This window comes from Oncorhynchus clarkii, chromosome 23, assembly GCF_045791955.1.
Source record: "Oncorhynchus clarkii lewisi isolate Uvic-CL-2024 chromosome 23, UVic_Ocla_1.0, whole genome shotgun sequence".
NCBI lineage: Eukaryota > Metazoa > Chordata > Actinopteri > Salmoniformes > Salmonidae > Oncorhynchus > Oncorhynchus clarkii.
In genome coordinates, this window is record NC_092169.1 from 24,987,948 (window position 1) to 25,010,040 (window position 22,093).

The 22,093-nt window shown below is 42.5% G+C and overlaps 1 protein-coding gene across 1 annotated transcript in view; it reads left to right on the forward strand.

The window, feature by feature from the left end:
- The window catches only part of LOC139381384 (pyridine nucleotide-disulphide oxidoreductase domain 2), a 42,996-nt gene extending 21,253 nt beyond the window's left edge, over positions 1–21,743 (forward strand). Inside the window, exons 5-16 of the mRNA XM_071124867.1 lie at positions 1,858–2,013; positions 2,243–2,396; positions 2,549–2,610; positions 10,089–10,186; positions 10,303–10,444; positions 10,701–10,835; positions 13,856–13,928; positions 18,537–18,690; positions 18,841–18,995; positions 19,190–19,296; positions 20,232–20,352; positions 20,880–21,743. Of these exons, the coding sequence (XP_070980968.1) occupies positions 1,858–2,013; positions 2,243–2,396; positions 2,549–2,610; positions 10,089–10,186; positions 10,303–10,444; positions 10,701–10,835; positions 13,856–13,928; positions 18,537–18,690; positions 18,841–18,995; positions 19,190–19,296; positions 20,232–20,352; positions 20,880–20,950 (1,428 nt within the window). The 3' untranslated portion in view covers positions 20,951–21,743. The remainder of the gene's footprint in view (positions 1–1,857; positions 2,014–2,242; positions 2,397–2,548; positions 2,611–10,088; positions 10,187–10,302; positions 10,445–10,700; positions 10,836–13,855; positions 13,929–18,536; positions 18,691–18,840; positions 18,996–19,189; positions 19,297–20,231; positions 20,353–20,879) is intronic.
- The last annotated feature ends 350 nt before the right edge of the window (positions 21,744–22,093 follow it).

The following is a 22,093-nucleotide window of genomic DNA, read 5'->3' on the forward strand; positions in this document are numbered from 1 at the left end:
AAGTATTCACTCCCCTTTCATCACATTGTATTGTGTTACAAAGTGGGATTAAATTAATTTAATTGTCGTTTTGTGTCAACGATCTACACAAATTACTCTATAATGTCAAAGTGGAAGATGAATGAAAAATAAAACAGTAATATATCTTTATTAGATAAGTATTCACCTCCCTGAGTCAGTACATGTTAGAAACACGTTTGGCAGGGATTACATCTGTGAGTCTTATTAAGTTAGTCTCTAAGCGCTTTGCACACATGGATTCTGCAATATTTGCCCATTATTATTTAAAACATTCTCAAAGTTCTGTCAAGGTGTTTGGGATCATGGCTATACAGCAAGTCTTGTCATAGATGTTCAAGCTGATTTAAGTCAAAACGGTAACTAGGCCACTCGGGAACATTCCCTGTCTTCTTGGTAAACAACTCCAGTATAGATTTGGCCTTGTTTTTTAGGTTATTGTCCTGCTGAAAGGTCTGATGTAAAGCAGACCGAAGCACATTTTTCTCAAGGATTTTGCCTGTGCTTAGCTCCATCCCATTTCTCTTTATCCTAAAAAACTCCCCAGTCTTTGCCGATGTCAAGCATACCCATACCATGATGCAGCCACCACCATGCTATTCTGTGTATTTTATTATTTTTTATCTGTCATTTAGGTGATTATTGTGGAGTCACTACAATGTTGTTGATCCATCCCCAGTTTTCTCCCACCACAGCCATTGAACTCTGTAGCTGTTTTTAAATCACCACCATCCCTGAGCAGTTTCCTTCCTGTCCTGCAGTCCAGAAGGCCAACTGTATCTTTGATGTGTCTGGGTGGTTTAATACATCATCCACAGCATACTTATTAACTTGACCTTGCTTAAAGAGATATTCAAAGTCTGCTTATTTTTATTGTTACCCATCTACCAATCACTGCCCTTCTTTATCAGGCTTTCGAAAAGCTCCCTGGCTTTGTAGTTGAATCTGTGCTTGAAATTCAATAATTGACTGAGGGACCTTACAGATTAGTACAGTTAAAGTCGGAAGTGTACATACACTTTGGTTGGAGTCATTAAAACTCATTTTTCAACCATTCCACACATTTCTTGTTAACAAACTATAGTTTTGGCAAGTCGGTTAGGACATCTACTTTGCGCATGACACAAGTCATTTTTCCAAAAATTGTTTACAGACAGGGACCACGCAGCCGTCTTACCTCTCAGGAAGGAGGTGCGTTCTGTCTTCTAGAGATGAACGTACTTTGGTGGGAAACGTGCAAATCAATCCTAGCTGGAGGAAACAGGTACAAAAGTATCTAAAGTAAAATGAGTCCTATATCGGCCGCTCAGCAAGGAAGAAGCCTCTGCTCCAAAACTGCCATAAAAAGCCAGACCACGGTTTGCAACTGCACATGGGGACAAAGATCGTACTTTTTTGGAAAATGTCCTGTGGTCTGATGAAACAAAAATTGAACTGTTTGGTCATAATGACCATCATTATGTTTGGAGGAAAAGGGGGAGGCTTGCAAGCCAAAGAACACCATCCCAACCGTGAAGCACAGGGGTGGCAGCATCATGTTGTGGGGGTGCTTTGCTGCAGGAGGGACTGGTGGACTTCTGACCTAAGACAGAGATATTTTACTCTGATTAAATGTCAGGAATTGTGAAAAACTGAGTTTAAATGTATTTGGCTAAGGTGTATGTAAATGACCGACTTCAACTGTATGTATGGGGGACTTATTATGTATTATGTGAACTTATTATGCAATTTTGTTAAGCCAGATTTTACTCCTGAACTAATTTAGGCTTGACAAAATGTGAAATAAATCCAAGGGGGGTGAATACTTATGATTCCCACTGTATGTGTGTGTGTGTTCAGAAACATGGACTGAAGTTGTACATGCGGGACCCCCATGCCTTCACCCCAATGTTGGAGGGAGGGGTAAGGGGTCTCCCCCCTCGGTCTCTATTGCTGGGCTCAGACCTGGCCATGAACCAGAGGGAGATCGGCAAGTTCTCTGAGACAGACGCCAAGGTGGGTAGCAATATAAGATAGACAGCTTACTGTACAGATGCTGTTTATTGTAGATGTTAGCTCACTTAGCTCTATTAGCTAGTACTCAGTAGGCTACAGTAAAAGGAGGAAATGTAGGGGAGTAGTGATTGTTTCCCCCTCTCCTTGTTATGTGATTAACAGTAACTCTTTCTGTGCCTCTCCCTTTCCCGCTCCCACTCTCCCTCTTTGCCCCCCCCCCCCCCACCAGGCGTACCCAGAGTTTATAACCCACCTGGATAAGTTAGCGGTGGCCATCCACCCCCTCTTGGACTCGCCCCCAGTAGACATCGCAGGGTTAACCGGGGGGGCCCTGAGAAGGAGGATGGCAGCACTGAGGAGTGCCTTGCCCCTTGTCCAATGTGGTACTAAGTTGTTTTCCTACATGTTTGTAGGGTGAATAAACACAGCTGAAATGTTAAATAATGACTGTATTATTTATAATACAATACATCTGTTTTTTTATTTTTCAATATATTGCATAATAATACTCACCTTTTCTGTTGTGTGTTTACAGGCTTGAAACTGGGCAAGAACATTCCAGACTTCTATGAGATCATAACTGCACCAATAATGAAGGTTGATAGACCACCTATATCACTTTGTTTCCTTCACTTATCAACACTTCCATTTAGACTGTGATTAGTAGAATGATGTGAGTTGGCCTACTCACACTCTCCAGTACCACCCTCTTGCTTAACAGGCATGGTGTCCATTCAGACTGAATTTCTGCTCGGTAACTCCTGTGTTCCCTTTCAGTATATACTATGGGGAGTAAACAACCAATCATATTCACCTGAAGTAAACTAAAATCACTCCCAACGGGCCAATGGATGCAGAGTTTGCCCTCGGAAGCTCTGCCTTCCTGGCTATAATACCAGGGGTCGCATTAATTTCCTAGATTCTCAGCTCTTTAGCTCGCCTGAAGGAAGAATATGCAACGCAATTGACAAACTTTTCAGGTGTCGATCCAGCAGGACAGCTACTCTCAGACCCTGAAGTATTACGACAGCTCCTCTGGTGCTTTGTTGGGCCAGCCCTGTGTGATGAAGGTCACCAGCTTGGAGAGAGTGGGGTCGTCTGCTGATGCCTTCTGGAGCTCCTGCAGTGTTGGAGTGGAGTGGGGAAATCCCCTCGGCAGGGAGGTGAAATCACACAAACTCAATGGCAGGTTGGAGAAAAAACACTTTTCTCCATTGAGAGTGAGGTTGTGTTTTTGCCAGTGCAGTGAACACACTGTGTAGGTGCTCATCATGGACCCTGATGGTAGGCCTGTGAACAAAGATATCATTGAGGGAGATGGCCACCCCGGGATCCCTGCGAAAAAAGACGTCAAGATCTTTTGGAAGCAGCTGGGGGCAGAGCTGAATCCAAATGCCATGAGCTTGTAGCGGAAGACCCCTAAGTGGGTGATGAACGCTTTGAGGTTGTGGCTGCTTCAGTGTAGCAGCACCTGTAGGTATCCCTGGAGCTGTAGAACAGGGCAGTGAACTCTTCTGCAGGGGGTATTTGTCTGGGATGATGACCCTATTTGCTGCTCTAAGTTCCACACAGGTGGAATGATCTCTTTTTTACCACCACCAGCTTTGCGATAGAGGGGGATGCATCAATAGCCTCGATGATGTCTTCCTCTAGCTGGCACCGGAGCTCGGCATCGTTGTCTGCATGCAGGGCCAGTGGGACACAGCGTAGAGGTTGTATGACGGGGGTCTCTCCACTTGAGGGTGGGGCGACGGCGTGTATAGGGTCTGAGCAGAGTGGTCCGTGTCAGTGAGAGCAAGAGGCTGGAGAGGGGAGGCTAGATTTGCAGCAGATCCTGCAGTGGACTCCGCTTGGAAAGCTAACTGGAGTGCCTTTGCCAGTGACAAATCATCAGGTTCAAGTAACAGTCTTTCACGTACTTTCTTGTTGTTTGTATGCTCGATTAGTTGGTCATGTACCATTTCCTCCTGCAGTGCCCCAAATTTACACTAGCTAGCTAAGCCCCATAGATTTGCCACACACTGGTGTACAGACTCACCAGGCAGCTGATGGTGCCGTCGGAACTGAAACGGATGGAGACGGGCACTTTGGGGTGTAGAGAAGTGTGTCTCCTTGAGAGCCACAGCATCAGCAAAACCCGAGTGTCCCGAACACATGCTGTCCCTCTGCGCAGTGTAGCACCAGTGCTTTTAGCCTAGCGTCACTCACGTCTTGTAAGCCCAGTGCAGTAATGTATGTTTCAAAAGATGGAATCCATTGAGTCCATGGAACCGGGGGCTCACCAGGCAGAGCGAGGAAGGGAGAGGGTGGTGGTAGGGAAACCTTCAGCCATCCTAGTAGCCAAAGGTTTGAAGGTTAGAAACAACCACAGGTGTTAGAGCTAACTGTATTTGTTTAATCATAACGTCAACTGAACAATACAGAACGTGGGGTGTAGTAACATAACCCTAGGGTCAACCACTGTAACAATAACATCTTGCATGACTGTCCTACTGTACAGTCATGACAATTATCACTTGTGAATGATGTATTATCACTTGTGAGTGATGCCCAGCTTGTGCAGTAAGGCAAGAAACAGCGCATGCCTTTTTTGGGGTGATTTTTATTTCAAAGCATAGTCACACATCATGTAGCCTAGCCCATAGACCTATATATGTTTTGATAAGGTTTGTATCACAACTAAAGTGGCCAAATAACTCCAAACGTAGTGTATAAGCCTAATACCCCCTGGAACATGGTTAGAGGTTAGAGAGCACATAGCCTACAGAACCTAGTGAAATGTGTTCTTATAAACTCAGTAATTGCGCAATTGCGTGTGAAAACAGAGTTTTGACTGGACACTATCCTAGCATTCCCATGCTGTGGTATTTATTTCATTTTCATCATTTAACAGATGCTCTTATCCAGAGAAACTGAGGTTCTCTGGGCCTTGCTCAAGGGCAAATCAACAGATTTTTCACCTAGTCAGCTTGGGGATTTGAACCAGCAACCTTTCAGTTACTGGTCCAATGCTCTTAACCACTAGGCTACCTGCCTAGTCAAATCTTAAAATTAAGCACATTAATCCGCTTTAGAGGCGTCACAACAGACCCGGGTTCAATCCCGGGCTGTGTCATGATTGGGCAGCGCACAATTGGCCCATGATTGGGAAGCGCACAATTGGCCCAGTGTCATCCGGGTTAGGGGAGGGTTTGGCCGGGGGGGCTTTACTTGGCTCATCGCGCTCTAGCGACTACTTGTGGCGGTTGTCAGTTGAACAGTAATTCCTCCGACACATTGGTGTGGCTGGCCTCCGGGTTAAGCGGGTGGGTGTTAAAGAAGCTCAGTTTGTAATGCTCATGTCCGTTTAGCACAGTTCCAACTAGAGGTGGAAGAGAGAGCCCAAATTAGGCGAGAGACTCTCCAGTTGGAGATGTGTAAAATTGAGGCAGAAAAAGAACGAGAACGAGAACAGAGGCAGATGATGTTTAAAATGCGCCAGATGGAACTGGAGGCAGAGACAGCGAGGCTAGCCTTCGTTCCTACTGTGCCTGTTAGTGAGTCGTCCTCACCTGCTGTGTCCTCAAACACGTTTGACATTAGTAGGCAGATTGCCTTAGTACCTTTGTTCAGAGAGTCGGAGGTTGACTCCTATTTTTGTGTATTTGAGCGTATAGCCGTAGCATTGAAGTGGCCTGAAGAGGTATGGTGCCTATTACTTCAGTGTAAATTAACTGGTAAAGCCCAAGAGGTTTTGTCAGCGCTACCTCTAGAGGACAGTTTGAATTATGAAGTGGTCAAAGCTACTGTTCTTCGTGCCTATGAGCTTGTGCCTGAGGCATACCGACAGAGATTTAGGTCTCATAGAAAGTCTAGTAAGACTTATGTGGAATTTGCTAGAGACAAGGGAAATCTGTTTGATAAATGGCATGCTGCTAGTAAGGTAACTGATTTCAACTCTCTCCAGGAGTTAATCTTGTTGGAAGAGTTTAAAAATTGCTTACCCGAACGCATTGTAGTTTATCTAAACGAACAGAAAGTATCCTCCCTGGCAGAAGCGTCTGTATTGGCAGACGAGTTTGTGTTGACGCACAAGAGTGTGTTTTCGGCTCAAACTGAGAGTAGAACCACTGAGTTTCCTACCTTTAGCCCTAGTCGACCAGCAGTGGTATATCAAGCACGCCAGAAGACTGAGCGTTCCTGTTTCTATTGTCATAAAGTGGGACATATGATTAATGATTGCTTCCTGCTTAAACGCAAACAAGGGATGCCTCTTCGTGCCAAGCCGCCAACAGGTGTTGCTCTAATTCGTACGGTTGTGAGGTCTGCAACAAAACAGGTGCCTCAGGGTAACTGCAGTTTGAAAGTCTCAGTCCCCGACCGCAGTTATGAACCATTCATTTCCGAGGGGTTTGTGTCCCTAACGAATGACGAAGCGTCTCAGCGTCCGGTTAAAATCCTTAGAGATACTGGTGCGGCGCAGTCGTTTATATTGTCTGATGTGTTGCCCTTATCTGACGATACATACTGTGGTTCCAGTGTGTTAGTGCAGGGTATTGAAATGGGTTTTGTCCCCGTGCCATTGCACTTTGTGAAAGTACACTCTGAGTTAATCAGTGGAATATTCAGAGTGGGGGTACGTCCTATGTTGCCAGTGAAAGGTGTGACCTTTATAATGGGTAACGATATTGCCGGAGGAAAGGTAGTACCCGTATTGAAAGTATTGGATAAAAGTGACCACTCTCTCTCGAATGAGTTGGCACAGAGTTATCCACATGTGTTCCCCGCTTGTGCTGTCACTCGTGCTCAGGCACTACAAGAGGGTGACGTGATAGATTTGTCGAACACTGTTCTGTTCAAAGAGGATGATCAAGAGGATGGATTGTGTGATACCTCTGAGAAGCTGATCACCTCTGACAAACAGCCCAGGAAAGAATTAAAGAACGTTGAACTTATTGCTGATGCAATACAGTTACCAGTCACTCGTGAGCAGCTGATTGCTAACCAAAAGGTTGACAACAAACTTGCTAAATGTTTTACTAGTGTTGTCTCATAAGAAGAGGTGAAGAAGAAGAATGTGGCTTACTTCATTGATGGTAATCTCCTCATGCGTAAATGGAAATCCCATGTTGACGCGGGTGGAGATTGGAATGCTGTTTACCAAATAGTGATTCCTACAGCCTTTCGACAAAATGTGTTATCCCTTGCTCATGATCACCAGTGGTCTGGTCATTTAGGAATCACAAAGACGTATGATCGGATCCTTCGACATTTCTTTTGGCCGGGTTTAAAACAAGATGTGGCTCAGTCCTGTCGGACATGCCACTCCTGTCAGATAACAGGAAAACCAAATCAGGTTATTCCTCCCGCTCCTCTTTGTCCCATACCTGTCATAGGTGAACCATTCGAGCATGTGGTCGTTGATTGTGTCGGACCGTTACCGAAGACAAAATCTGGTAACAGTTTTTGTTAACGATAATGTACACAAGATGTACTACAAGATACCCCGAGGCTATTCCTCTGCGAAGGATTACAGCCCCTTTTCCTGCTCCCCCCATTACCGTGTGTTCATAAATAAACCCTGAGTTTGACGGTATTATATCAGTTGTCGTGGTTATTACGTTCACACTTTTACTTTGTCACAATTATAATTTGCATGAGTTATGTTACGCGTCTCATTACCATCCCCCCCTAGACTGTCGGGCCAAAAGGGATTCGTAACAAAAAAACGTAATGTTTTGGAGGACACGTGACTCGACCTTCGCCTCCCGAGCCAATTGCGGAGTTGCAGACAAGATCAAAATTGGCGAGAAAAAGGGGCTAAAATATATATATATTTTTTATGATAATGCAACTTTCTAATAGAGAATTACATGCATAATCGCATTTGCAGACTTATGTAAGATTGCCTATTATTCCTAATGTGATGAGTAGATTGGATAGTCATAATTTAGGCTAATACTATAACTCAATCACTGTTTGCAACAAAAATCAAATGTTCAATGATGGCTGAGCTCATGTAGCATAGAGCAGGCCTAGGCTATATCAGATACATTTCTTCTTTCTTTGCATGGGAAAAATGTGGCCTTTTAAAAACACATTTCATGCAATTCTACTACACTTTATATGACTGGAGACATTAGCAGAATATGTTTTATAGGACAAATTATAGGGTAGCCTACTGCTGACGATGACAAAAAGATACATAAAAACGACGTTGTCCATATAATAGGCCTACGAGAAGGGGCGATACTAATCGAATATGACATCCATCTAAACTGGAGGAGGAAGTTATTGTCCAAAAACAAACTTTTAAGTAGCACTGACCCAATAATGATAAATAGTGCATATGTGCAGTGTGCTTTCACTGGGGATATTGCAAATGCTCTCCGCCGGTGCCAATAAGATAGGCTATACTTTTTGTTCACTCAATTAAATTGAGAATTTAAGACAGATGAGTCTTTTCATTGTTTTCTCTTTACAGCAACAACCATTTTCTTTCCAAAATATGTTTTCCCACATTGTATTTTGAAATATTGCAATATGCCTGGCTTAGCCTTTATTTTTCACAGACAGTCGCAACTCAGCAATAATTTGCCCAAATTGCATTCGCTGCCTTTCCTTCTGGCTATAGGCAATTGATTTTAAACAATCCACAAACCTTACTTAAAAAAATAAGAATCAAATCAAATGTATTTATATAGCCCTTCGTACATCAGCTGATATCTCAATGTGCTGTACAGAAACCCAGCCTAAAACCCCAAACAGCAAGCAAGGCAGGTGTAGAAGCACGGTGGCTAGGAAAAACTCCCTAGAAAGGACAAAACCTAGGAAGAAACCTAGAGAGGAACCAGGCTATGTGGGGTGGCCAGTCCTCTTCTGGCTGTGCTGGGTAGTGCTGGGTAGAGAAAAGTACAGGCCTCTCTCATCTTTTTAAGTGGGAGAACTTGCACAATTGGTGGCTGACTAAATACTTTTTTGCCCCACTGTATACCGAGTGACTGACTGAAAGGGAGTATACATTTATGAATATAACTACTGTTCCCTAAAGGAGGGAACGAGGTATAACATATTTTGGGCCGCACCTTCAGATGATTTGAGCTCGCTGAAGAGCAGTAATGAATTGAGAAAATGAATGCGAGCCCCGGTATCATAGCTAAGAAGGCGGGGCTTCCGAGGGCACGCTCCTTACCCATTGGACCGTTGGGTGTGATTTCAGTTCTTCCTGTGAATATGATTGGTCGTTGAGTCACCCATAGTATGTTATACCTAGTTCCCTCCTTCAAGGATCAGTAGTTATATTAATAACTGTACGTTCTACTCTGTTTCTCAGATCCTAAACCAATGGTTTGAGTCAGAGCTGTCTATATATATAGCCCAGGAATGGGCCAAAATTCACCCAACTTATTGTGAGAAGCTTGTGGAAGGCTACCTGAAACATTTGAAAGAAATAAAAGCTGAAATAAATCATTCTCTCTACTATTATTCTGACATTTCACATTCATAATCTTAACCTTAACCTGATCTAAGATGGCAGTGTTGGACTAGTAACTGAAAGGTTGCAAGTTCAAATCCCCGAGCTGACAAGGTACAAATCTGTCATTCAGCCCCTGTTCCTAGGCCGTCATTGAAAATAAGATTTTTTTCTTAACTGACTTGCCTAGTTAAATAAAGGTAAAATAAAAAAAATAAGACAGGGAATTTTTACTCAGATTAAATGTCAGGAATTGTGAAAAACTGAGTTTAAATGTATTTGGCTAAGGTGTATGTAAACTTCAGACTTCAGCTGTATGTATGTGTATATATATGTATATATATATATATATATATATATATATATATATATATATATATATATATATACATATTTATATATATATATATATATATACATATTTATATATATATATATATATATATATATATATATATATATATATTCATATACATATATATTTTGCTACAATATTGAATAAGAATATTGGCTTTGCTGTCTAACCCTTCCTCATCTGATTCTAGTTGCGTCCATGTTGTAAAGCTTTACAGCGTCTTCTGTGCCTTGCTGAATATCTATACTATTTATTTTTAATTTTCAGATCCTGAACCGTTGGTTTGAATCTGAGCCTCTTAAAGCCACACTGGCTACAGATGCTGTGATAGGAGCTATGACCAGCCCTAACAGCCCTGGCAGTGGGTGAGACACACACACACATACACACCACACACACCCCTCTCAGAATTAAATAGAACGTTATATTGTATATATGTTTTGGACAATAATGTTTCCCCCTTTGTATCTCCCATCCGCAGGTATGTCCTCCTTCATCATGTGATGGGGGAGCTGGAGAAGGAGAAGGGTGCGTGGGGTTATGTGGAGGGGGGCATGGGAGGGGTGTCCAAGGCCATTGCTAGCTCTGCCCGCTCCCACGGAGCGGACATCTTTACTGAACAGGTCAGCTGGCTGGATAGGCACGGCTTTCACATTTGTTCTATTCTATAGTGATGTTCAGTTCATGTTAAACTGTAATGGTCCAGCTGATTTATAATCCAGTGAATAAACATACATACAGCCAGATAGGACAGATTTAATTTCCCCAAGAGTGGTTCCCTAGTTGGTAACTCAACCTTTTGAATTTAACAGCTAATGGAAAATATAATGTGTTCTTGTGTGATATCTGTGAGTGGGTGTGCATGCATATGGGTTACAGGATGTGCATCAGGTCTTGGTTGGGTCAGATGGCAGTGCCAAAGGGGTGGTCCTGAAGGATGGCACAGAGATCTACAGCAGAGTGGTACTGTCCAACGCTACACCCTACGTCACCTTTAAAACACTCACCCCTCAGGTAATGCATCTTACAGGTAACACACTTTCACATCTTAACACACCTCAAGACTGGTGATTAACTTTAATCTCCAGTCAGATTGAATATGAGACTGGCAATGTGAGACTATCCCGTTGGAGAACAAGCTCAAAATTCCATAGCTCATTCACAGTGCCTTCAGAAAGTATTCAGACCCCATGATTTTTTCCAAATTGGTTAGGTTACAGCATTATTCAACAAAATAATTCCTAATCAATCTACACACAAACCCCCACAATGACAAATCAAAGCAGGTTTTAAGAAATGTTTGCAAATGTATAAAAAAAACAACTGAAATATCACATTTACATAAGTATTCAGACCCTTTACTCAGTACTTTGGTGAAGCACCTTTGGCAGCGATTACAGCCTCAAGTCTTCTTGGGTATAACGCTACAAGCTTGGTACACCTGTATTTGGGGAGCTTCTCCCGTTCTTCTCTGCAGACCCTCTCAAGTTCTGTCAGGTTGGATGGGGAGCGTTGCTGCACAGCTATTTTCAGGTCTCTACAGAGATGATCGATTGGTTTCAAGTCCGGGCTCTGGCTGGGCCACTCAAGGATATTCAGAGACTTCCTGCGTTGTCTTGGATGTGTGCTTAGGGATGTTGTCCTGTAGGAAGTGGAACCTTCACCCCAGTCTGAGGTTCTGAGCGCTCTGGAGTAGGTTTTCATCAAGGATGTCTCTGTAATTTGCTCTAACCACTAGGCTACCCTGCCGCCCCAATTGTCTTAAATAATTTATTTATTAGTAACTAAGTAATTCACAGAAATGCATAAACAAACAAACAAGGTAAATGTGGTTACAAGAAAGGATAGGGGAATGTGCCCTAGTGGGCTAAACCGGCATCGCGGCTTGTTAGACAAAAGGGGAAGTGGGGGTCAACTGAGATGAGACACTACAAAGTTGATAATTATAACAATTGAAATGCTAATCCTTTGCACATGAACGCTCACTCATTCGGGAACAATTGCCATTAATATATATATTTACACTCAGTGTGTCGTCGGGATCTTTGTTGAATAGTTAGTTTCTGTTGGAGAGTTTTGTCTCTCTCTCTCTCTCTCTCTCTCTCTCTCTCTCTCTCTCTCTCTCTCTCTCTCTCTCTCTCTCTCTCTCTGTCTTGGTTAGACAGAAGAGTTCAGAGTGACATTCATTCATTTGTTATAGAATGGATGTTTCGGCGGTTGTCGTTCTTCACGTTCAATGATACCGAATTCCTAGCTGCAGACTAGTAATTAAATATCAAAGACTTCTTCTTTTTCTGTTGGTATCGATAGTCTAAGAGTTTAACCACGTGGTATGGTTAAAAGATTCAGCAATGGTCTACAACCTTTGTCCTCTCCTAATGGAGAAAAACATGGTCTGGTGATAATTTCCCAAAGTTGGGTTTTATTCGGAATTGCAGAAAAGGGGCTGTCCCAGGATGCCTGACCCTAACTGGGCTCAGGGACGGTCCTCTGATTTAGTTCAAATCAAAAGGGAATTGTATTTTCCTTCATTAAACAGTCCAAAATCATATTACACAATTTTACAAACAGTATCATACTCACTCATCTTATACAACAATTAGATGTAAACCTCATATCTGAGGCTATTAGATAAACAGCGTTATGGTAATGTGGCCACACCGTCTCCCATGAGCTTCCCCAAGTTGTAACAAACGGACCAGTTCGTAGCTGGATTCTTCACTGATCTTTTATACTTTCTCTGGAACATGAAATTTGTTCGTACCTCAAGTTCTGTGAGGTGGAAGAAATTCCTTTGTGCTCTATGAAAATTTACTCTGCCTCTTATACTATGAGGCCATGTGGCAGGGTCTTCTCAGGAATTTACGACCTCTCTCTGACCACAGCAGCCTAGTTGAAGGAGGCAAGGGGGAGGCAGGGATAGGTGGATGGGGCTTGCTATACCCAAATAGGGCAACGTCATGACATGATGCTGTCACCACCATGTTTCAATGTAGGGAGGGTGCCATGTTTCCTCTAGACATGACTCTTGGCATTCAGGCCAAAGAGTTCAATCTTGGTTTCATCAGACCAGAGAATCTTGTTTCTCATGTTCTGAGAGTCTTTAATTGTCATTTGGCAAACTCCAAGTGGGCTGTCATGTGCCTTTTACTGAGGAGTGGCTTCCGTCTGGCCACGGCCTGATTGGTGGAGTGCTGCAGAGATGGTTGTCCTTCTGGAAAGTTCTCCCATCTCCACAGAGGAACTGTAGAGGTCTGTCAGAGTGACCATCCCGTTCATGGTCACCTCCCTGACCAAGGCCCTTCTCCCCCGATTGCTCAGTTTGTCCAGCCGGCCAGCTCTAGGAAGAGTCTTGGTGGATCTAAACGTCTTCCATTTATTAATGATGGAGGCCACTGTTTTATTGGGGACCTTTATTGCTGCAGAAATGTTTTGGTACCCTTCCCCAGATCTGGGCCTCATGTCGGAGCTCTACGGACAATTCCTTTGACCTCATGTCTTGGTTTTTGCTCAGACATGCACTGTCAACTGTGGGCCCTTATATAGACAGGTGTGTGCCTTTCCAAATAATGCCCAATCAATTGAATTCACCACAGGTGAACTCCAATCAAGTTGTAGAAACATCTCAAGGATGATCAATGGAAACAGGATGCACCGGAGCTCAATTTGGAGCCACAAAGGGTCTGAATACTTATGTAAATAATATATATAATATATATTTTTTTTTCTTCATAAATTTGCGCAAAATTCAAAGAAACGGTTTTCACTTTGTCATTAAGGGGTATTGTGTGTAGATTGCTGAGGATTTCTTTTTTATTAATCCATTTTAGAATAAGGCTGTAACATAACAAAATGTGGAAAAAGTCAAGGGGTCTGAATACTTGAAAAAGTAGGCTATTGAAAAGACAATAGCCTATATACATTACTTTCAGGAAGACAACAAAAATTGTTCAAAAAATATTGTACTCAGAAGTGTAATATCGTGTTTGTGTCCTCTTACCTTAACCCTAACCCTTCTGTTTTGCTTCTCACAGAGTGCTCTTTCTCCAGCGTTCATCAAAGCTGTAGATCAGATAGACTACACCTCCCCTGTCACTAAGATTAATGGTACGACCCTTATCTTATCTACCTCATACTTTTATTTTGTGTTGAACTACCTTTTTTTCTCAAGTACTTACTGAACTTAAGTACTAAAGTACTTACTTTAAGAAACCCTTAGCGTACAATTTCTGTAGCCACGAGGAAATCGAATTAACATAATAAAACTAAATCGCCATCAGAATTTGTCTGATTAAACTAGAGATATCTGTTTTTTTTGCATGGACTGTGTCTCAATCCACTGCCCTTCCGCATTTGTTGTGAAAGTTGGCAGAGCTAGAGTGGTGTTTGTCAGACCATGAGACCAAATAGGTCTTCTCACAAAGTTTTATCAGCTGTATGGGTGGCTGGTCTCAGAAGATCCATCAGGTGAAGAAGCCGGATGTGGAGCTTACACACACGGATGTGGAGGTTACACACGGCTGGCGCCGTTACAGGTAATCTGCGGTTGTGAGGCCGTTTGTACGTACTGCAAAATTACATTGGGAGACTGCTTATGGTAGAGAACTTAACATTAAATTATCTGGCAACAGCTCTGGTGGACATTCCTGCAGTCAGCATGTCAATTGCACGCTCCCTCAAAACTTGAGACATCTGTGGCATTGTGTTGTGACAAAACTTCACATTTTAGAGTGGTCTTTTATTGTCCCTAGCACAAAGTGCCCCTGTGTAATGGCCATGCTGTTCAATCAGCTTCATGATATGCCACACCTGTCAGGTGGCGGGATTATCTTAACAAAGTAGAAATGCTCACTAACAGGGATGTAAACAAATTTCTGGCCAAAATTTGAGATAAAAAATATTTTTGTGAATATGGAAAATTTGGGGGATCTTTTACTTCAGCTCATGAAACATGGGACCGACACTTTACATGTTGCGTTTATATTGTTGTTTTGTACATGTAAAAAATTAAATAAAAATAGTTTCCTGCTCTTTCTTAGATCTCTCAGATATAGGACAGACACTTCAGAACAAACTTCCTTTTTATTTTTGGGGGGACTATCTGTTGTTCCATGTACTGAATCTGTTATTCAATGCATTTCTATTGGCTAATAGCAGTAATGCAAAATTCAATGTTTCATCCCCAATTTTTTCTTATAACTTTAGTATATATATATATACAGTGCCTTGCGAAAGTATTCGGCCCCCTTGAACTTTGCGACCTTTTGCCACATTTCAGGCTTCAAACATAAAGATAAAACTGTATTTTTTTGTGAAGAATCAACAACAAGTGGGACACAATCATGAAGTGGAACGACATTTATTGGATATTTCAAACTTTTTTAACAAATCAAAAACGGAAAAATTGGGCGTGCAAAATTATTCAGCCCCCTTAAGTTAATACTTTGTAGCGCCACCTTTTGCTGCGATTACAGCTGTAAGTCGCTTGGGGTATGTCTCTCAGTTTTGCACATCGAGAGACTGAATTTTTTTCCCATTCCTCCTTGCAAAACAGCTCGAGCTCAGTGAGGTTGGATGGAGAGCATTTGTGAACAGCAGTTTTCAGTTCTTTCCACAGATTCTCGATTGGATTCAGGTCTGGACTTTGACTTGGCCATTCTAACACCTGGATATGTTTATTTTTGAACCATTCCATTGTAGATTTTGCTTTATGTTTTGGATCATTGTCTTGTTGGAAGACAAATCTCCGTCCCAGTCTCAGGTCTTTTGCAGACTCTATCAGGTTTTCTTCCAGAATGGTCCTGTATTTGGCTCCATCCATCTTCCCATCAATTTTAACCATCTTCCCTGTCCCTGCTGAAGAAAAGCAGGCCCAAACCATGATGCTGCCACCACCATGTTTGACAGTGGGGATGGTGTGTTCAGCTGTGTTGCTTTTACGCCAAACATAACGTTTTGCATTGTTGCCAAAAAGTTCAATTTTGGTTTCATCTGACCAGAGCACCTTCTTCCACATGTTTGGTGTGTCTCCCAGGTGGCTTGTGGCAAACTTTAAACAACACTTTTTATGGATATCTTTAAGAAATGGCTTTCTTCTTGCCACTCTTCCATAAAGGCCAGATTTGTGCAATATACTACTGATTGTTGTCCTATGGACAGAGTCTCCCACCTCAGCTGTAGATCTCTGCAGTTCATCCAGAGTGATCATGGGCCTCTTGGCTGCATCTCTGATCAGTCTTCTCCTTGTATGAGCTGAAAGTTTAGAGGGACGGCCAGGTCTTGGTAGATTTGCAGTGGTCTGATACTCCTTCCATTTCAATATTATCGCTTGCACAGTGCTCCTTGGGATGTTTAAAGCTTGGGAAATCTTTTTGTATCCAAATCCGGCTTTAAACTTCTTCACAACAGTATCTCGGACCTGCCTGGTGTGTTCCTTGTTCTTCATGATGCTCTCTGCGCTTTTGACGGACCTCTGAGACTATCACAGTGCAGGTGCATTTATACGGAGACTTGATTACACACAGGTGGATTGTATTTATCATCATTAGTCATTTAGGTCAACATTGGATCATTCAGAGATCCTCACTGAACTTCTGGAGAGAGTTTGCTGCACTGAAAGTAAAGGGGCTGAATAATTTTGCACGCCCAATTTTTCAGTTTTTGATTTGTTAAAAAAGTTTGAAATATCCAATAAATGTCGTTCCACTTCATGATTGTGTCCCACTTGTTGTTGATTCTTCACAAAAAAATACAGTTTTATATCTTTATGTTTGAAGCCTGAAATGTGGCAAAAGGTCGCAAAGTTCAAGGGGGCCGAATACTTTCGCAAGGCACTGTATATATATATGTATGTGTGCACACACGCAGTACCAGTCAAAAGTTTGGACACATCTACTCATTCAGGGGGTTTTCTTTATTTTAAAATGTTCTACATTTTAGAATAATAGTAAAGACATCAAAACTATGAAATCATACATATGGAATCATCATGTAGTTAAACAAATCAAATATATTTTCTCTTTTAGATTCTTCAAAGTAGCCATCCTAGATGACAGCTTTGCACACTCTTGGCATTTTCTCAACCAGCTTCTTGGGGAATGCTGAGCACTTGTTGGCTGCTTTTTCTTCACTCTGCGGTCCAACTCATCTCAAACCACCTCAATTGGGTTGAGGTCAGGTGATTGTGGAGGCCAGGTCATCTGGTGCAGCACTCCATCACTCTCTTTGGTCAGATAGCCCTTACACAGCCTGGAGGTGTGTTATGGGTCATTGTCCAGTTGAAAAACAATGATCGCCCCACAAAGCGCGAACCAGATGGGATGGCCTATCACTGCAGAATGCTGTGGTAGCCATGCTGGTTAAGTGTGCCTTGAATTCTAAATAAATCACAGACAGTGTCACCAGCAAAGCACCATCACACCTCCTCCTCCATGCTTCACAGTGGGAACCACACATGTGAAGATCATCCGTTCAGCTACTCTGTGTCTCACAAAGACACGGAGGTTGGAACCAGAAATCTCAAATTCGGACTCATCAGACCAAAGGACAGATTTCCACCTGTCTAATGTCCATTGCTCGTGTTTCTTGATCCAAGCAAGTCTCTTCTTCTGGATTAATTGTCAGAGTAGAGGACCTTATGCATTTCAGGTAAAATAATAAACCAATGTTTATATCCCAGGACAAATGATCTAGCAACAGCAAGGTAGCTAGCTAAATTGCCATGAATGTTTCATGTGTTTCGACCTGTCCATAAATTAATATAGTTGGTTCAGAGTTTGTTTACATTTTTTAACCTGCGTGTCCTGATCCCATCCGGTGTGGATGAACAAAATCAACATGCGTCTCATTGTCGTCACACGTCATCAGAGTGCGCATCTGAACACTGTATGCTGGAAAACACCCGGTTGTTATTTTTGATTAAAACAAAACCGCTATTAATTAAATAAGATTTTGAAACCTGTTTTTGCATGGATTCCGCGGCGCGTTTAGCTTTAAACAACTAGGAACCACCGCTAACCAAACAACAGTGCTAGGTGGCTGTACTACAGACACCGGTCGTCGTCGTGGGAAAGAAACCAACCTGGATACTAAGGAGATCCTGAGGGAAATCGCCAAATACCAACAGCTTTACACGATGGAGGAACAACATACTCCATCATGGAAAGATCCGACTACCTCGCAAAAGAACTCTACCCCGACAAAAGAAAGAAAAACAGATTAATCTACAGACACGGACGATTTACTTACAGTTGAAGTAGAGGCTAGTGCTCCGGCTGGAATCCATGCAACACTGGAAAAGTTGTGTGAGGAGGTAGCAGGGCTAAGGGGGAGTATGGGGTTTAGCCAGAGTGAAATTCTCACTCTCCAAGGAGAGAACAAGGCACTCAGCCAAGGTAAAAATCCACGATTCCAACATGGATTGTCTACTCAAGGAAAACGTGGTGATGGATTCACTGCTAGTCATACAAAGTCGTAGCATGCGTGAAAATCTAATGTTTTCTGGGATTCCTTAGGACGCATCCAATAATCCAGATGGTGCGATCAGAGAATTCATGTAATCCGCCTTGAAACTTCCTCTAGATAATTCACTGGGATTGATGATCCCTAAGCCAGGGATCATCAACTAGATTCAGCCGTGGGCCGTTTTTTTCTGCAGTGGATGGTTGGGGGGCAGGAACATAATTACAAATAACTTGGACCCATTCTTCCTAACAGTGGCAGTGGATAAGCTTCCTAACTTTTTAGCGGCCCCCACACCAGACGGCAAGCCTGGCCCACACCACCAGTGTTCTATCCATCTCAACTGTGAGAGTGTGGAAGTGTTACAGACAGCCTACGAAGACTGCAAGGAGGGACGGCCTTCGTTCAGGTAAACACAGACACGCACGTACAGACTCACACACATCCAGGGACCCACACAAGTGCATACAGGTTCACATACCACACACACACACTCACTCACTCACTCACTCGCTCACTCACTCACTCACTCACATTCTTCCTTTTCTCTCCCCTACAGGCCCATGATCGAGATGACCATTCCATCGGTGTTGGACCCAACTCTGGCGCCCCCTGGTAGTCATGTGGTGTTACTGTTCACCCAGTTTACACCATATAGTCTGGTGGGAGGGAGAGCGTGGACAGACCAGGACAGAGAGGCCTTTGCAGACTCCGGTTAGAACACACACACACACACGTGGAAACACTCTTAGAGCAGTTGTCACTGATGCTAGTAACAGAAACATTGTCACTCACACAGAAATTCATCATCCTCACAAGATTTTGTATAACATTTTACTGCTCGTCACAGGCATTATTGAACTTATATGAAACTGACTATGTCTCCGTGTGCCTGTGTATCTGTGTAGTATTTAGCTGGATTGAGCAGTATGCCCCTGGGTTCAAATCCTCCATTGTTGGCAAAGACATCCTGACTCCCCCCGACCTGGAGAGGATATTTGGCCTAACTGGAGGGGTATGTGTGTGTGCTTGTGTGTGTGAAAATATCTGTGTATGCAGTGTGTGTGACGGTTCACATCCACAATGTACGTGCATATCAATATTTCAAGTCAATTTTATAATAGCTAGTAGTAGAGTAGATAGTATTCCACTGGGAAGTAAGTAGCATGTATTTATACAAAGTTCTGATTTGCACACCACCAAACACCAAACCACAGGCTCTGAACCAGGAAGTGATTTATATAGGAGCATCTCTCTTCTTCCTGCTTTCCTTTTGTCAGAGAGAGTGTGTGTATGTGTGCTAACTAACGGCATTGAACGGTTTATGGTTACGCCAACAGTTACCATGATACTGTCCATCAGAATCAAAGCTCATATCTGGTATTCAAAGTAGTTCAACCACTTGGGTCTGCGGTATTTGTGTAAGTGTTTCTGGTTCATGGCTCATTTTGCATGCTTAAACTACTGTGCACTTTTACACTGCTGCTTTCACAAAGTCGATGAATGGACTCTGAAAGTGCAGTTTAAAGACTTAAGTCTAAGACTAGTGCAGTTAGTAAGTCCCAAGAGTATTACCAGCTTGACTATGTTCTCATCTACTCATTCACGGACTCAATTCCATTTCTCCTTATTTTATTCAGTCCTGTTCTTTCCATTCTCTCAGTTCCCCATCAGGGAACAACCATAGAGACATGGAGGAGTGAGTCAAAGCCCCTGTCTTCTTAGTCATGCCTAAATGAGAAGTGGGGTTAGCAAAGTTATGCCCTAAACCTTACCCTTACTGACCCCCCCTATTCTACTTTAATGGCTAAGAGGGTGGAAACTCCCCCTAGCCCATGATCACCAATCCAATGCTTTTAGATCATTGCAGGGAATTGAACAAGAGTGCACTTCAGGGAGAACAGGGCAAATTGGACTTATTTATGTAGTATGGTATTTTATCCTCCACAGAATATCTTCCACGGAGCAATGTCATTGGATCAGCTCTACCTCGCTCGACCTCTGCCCTCCCTTTCAGACTACCGTTCACCAATCAAAGGGCTTTATCTTTGTGGCAGTGGCTCCCATCCAGGTTTGTGATTGGTCGTAATTGGTTTATTGGAATTCTATCCGATGCCAGCTCCTAGTCATTCTAGAGTGTGTGTGTACCGATGTAGGATCTTCATTTAAGCCAGTTTGCTACAGTGGGAAAATAATCCTGCAGCAACAGGAACTGTGAATTATTATGTGGATCATAATGAATTGATATTTTTGAAGAGGTTGATACATTTTTCATTGGGCAAATCCAGGCTGAAATGTCAAAATGGAAATTACAAACTTTGGAAGCCTTTTTAAACTCAAATACAGTAAAAGTTTGCAAATAAATTCTCAGCAAACAAAGAGTGATCAAATGGAGATCCTATATCTATCTCTGTGTGTGTGTGTGTGTGTGTGTGTGTGTGTGTGCGTACGTGCGTGCGTGCGTGCGTGTGCATTCACTCTTGCATGTGGACCAGTACAAAAAAAAAGAAAATGCACTCTACTGTAAGTCGCTCTGGATAAGAGCGTCTGCTAAATGACTAAATGCCAATGTATTAGTGTGTGTGTGTTTCTCCTAAGGTGGTGGAGTGATGGGGTCTCCAGGGTGGAATGCTGCTCTGGCTGCCATGGCTGACCTGAAACGTGGCTGAAACCTTAACCTTAACCTTCTGACGGGATGAAGGGCGGGAGATTTGGACGTCCATGCCAATACCTTAACACGGCCCTCCCAGTTGTAGGAGCTTCATAGCCCGGTGCACCGTTTGGGCAGTTTTTAAATTTAGGAATACTGAAATGATTTCCAATGTGCAAACTCTTCCCACCCGGTGCCCTTGGTTAGCTAAAATGAACACTCTGTTTCTAGAGGAACGATCTCAGATCCACAAACCTCAACTCTCAATGAAGAATCACAGATCTCCATCCATTTCCATCCACTTGTATGGTACTGTGACACCATGACACACACGTCTTTTATTAAACATTCAACTGATTCCGACTGATGACATCCCAAAGTGAAGCTAATTCAATCCTTAAGCATACTTGAATTCTGGAATAGAACATGAATGACTTAACAAAAGCTCAAACTCAAAAGCTCTCAGCCTAATTGAAGAAAAATAATGTGCACTCCACATCAGTGTTTCCCAACTCCAGTCCTCCTGTACCCCCAACAGCACACATTTTTGCTGTAGCCTTAAAGAAACACACCTGATCAACTCATAGAGGGCTTGTTGATAAGTTGACGAATTGATAAGGGGGCTTTATCCAGGGCTACATTTGGGGGTACTGGAATTGGTATACACTGCTCTACGTGACACACTCAATTAATCTTCAAAGAGGTAAACAAAGCAGAAGTAATAGTACGACATCAATTACTCTTTTGATTGTGTTAAACATTGAAATGTATGTGTGTTTTGTGAATAAAACTTACCAGAGGAATCTTTCAAATCAATTTCTATTGCTTAAACATTTTATGAACATTGCACAAAATTAATCTAGCTGAAATGGCATGCAGATGTGCAGCTATCTCTTTGTCTCTGCCAGTGTCATTCTGTCTTAATTGAATATTCTGGTCCAAATTAAAACCATGTTTTCAGATTGACAGAATTGTTTCCATCCTATCTATTAAATGATGATATATCATACAACAAGTAGGAATCCATAGAATTACATAGTCATTTCATAGGACATCTGTGAGGAATCTCTGTCACTCAATGTTGTGTTTTTAAACACCCATCTATAGGTTATTACAGCAGGCCTATGTGTGTTATGGATCACCAAGCACTTAATAATTATGG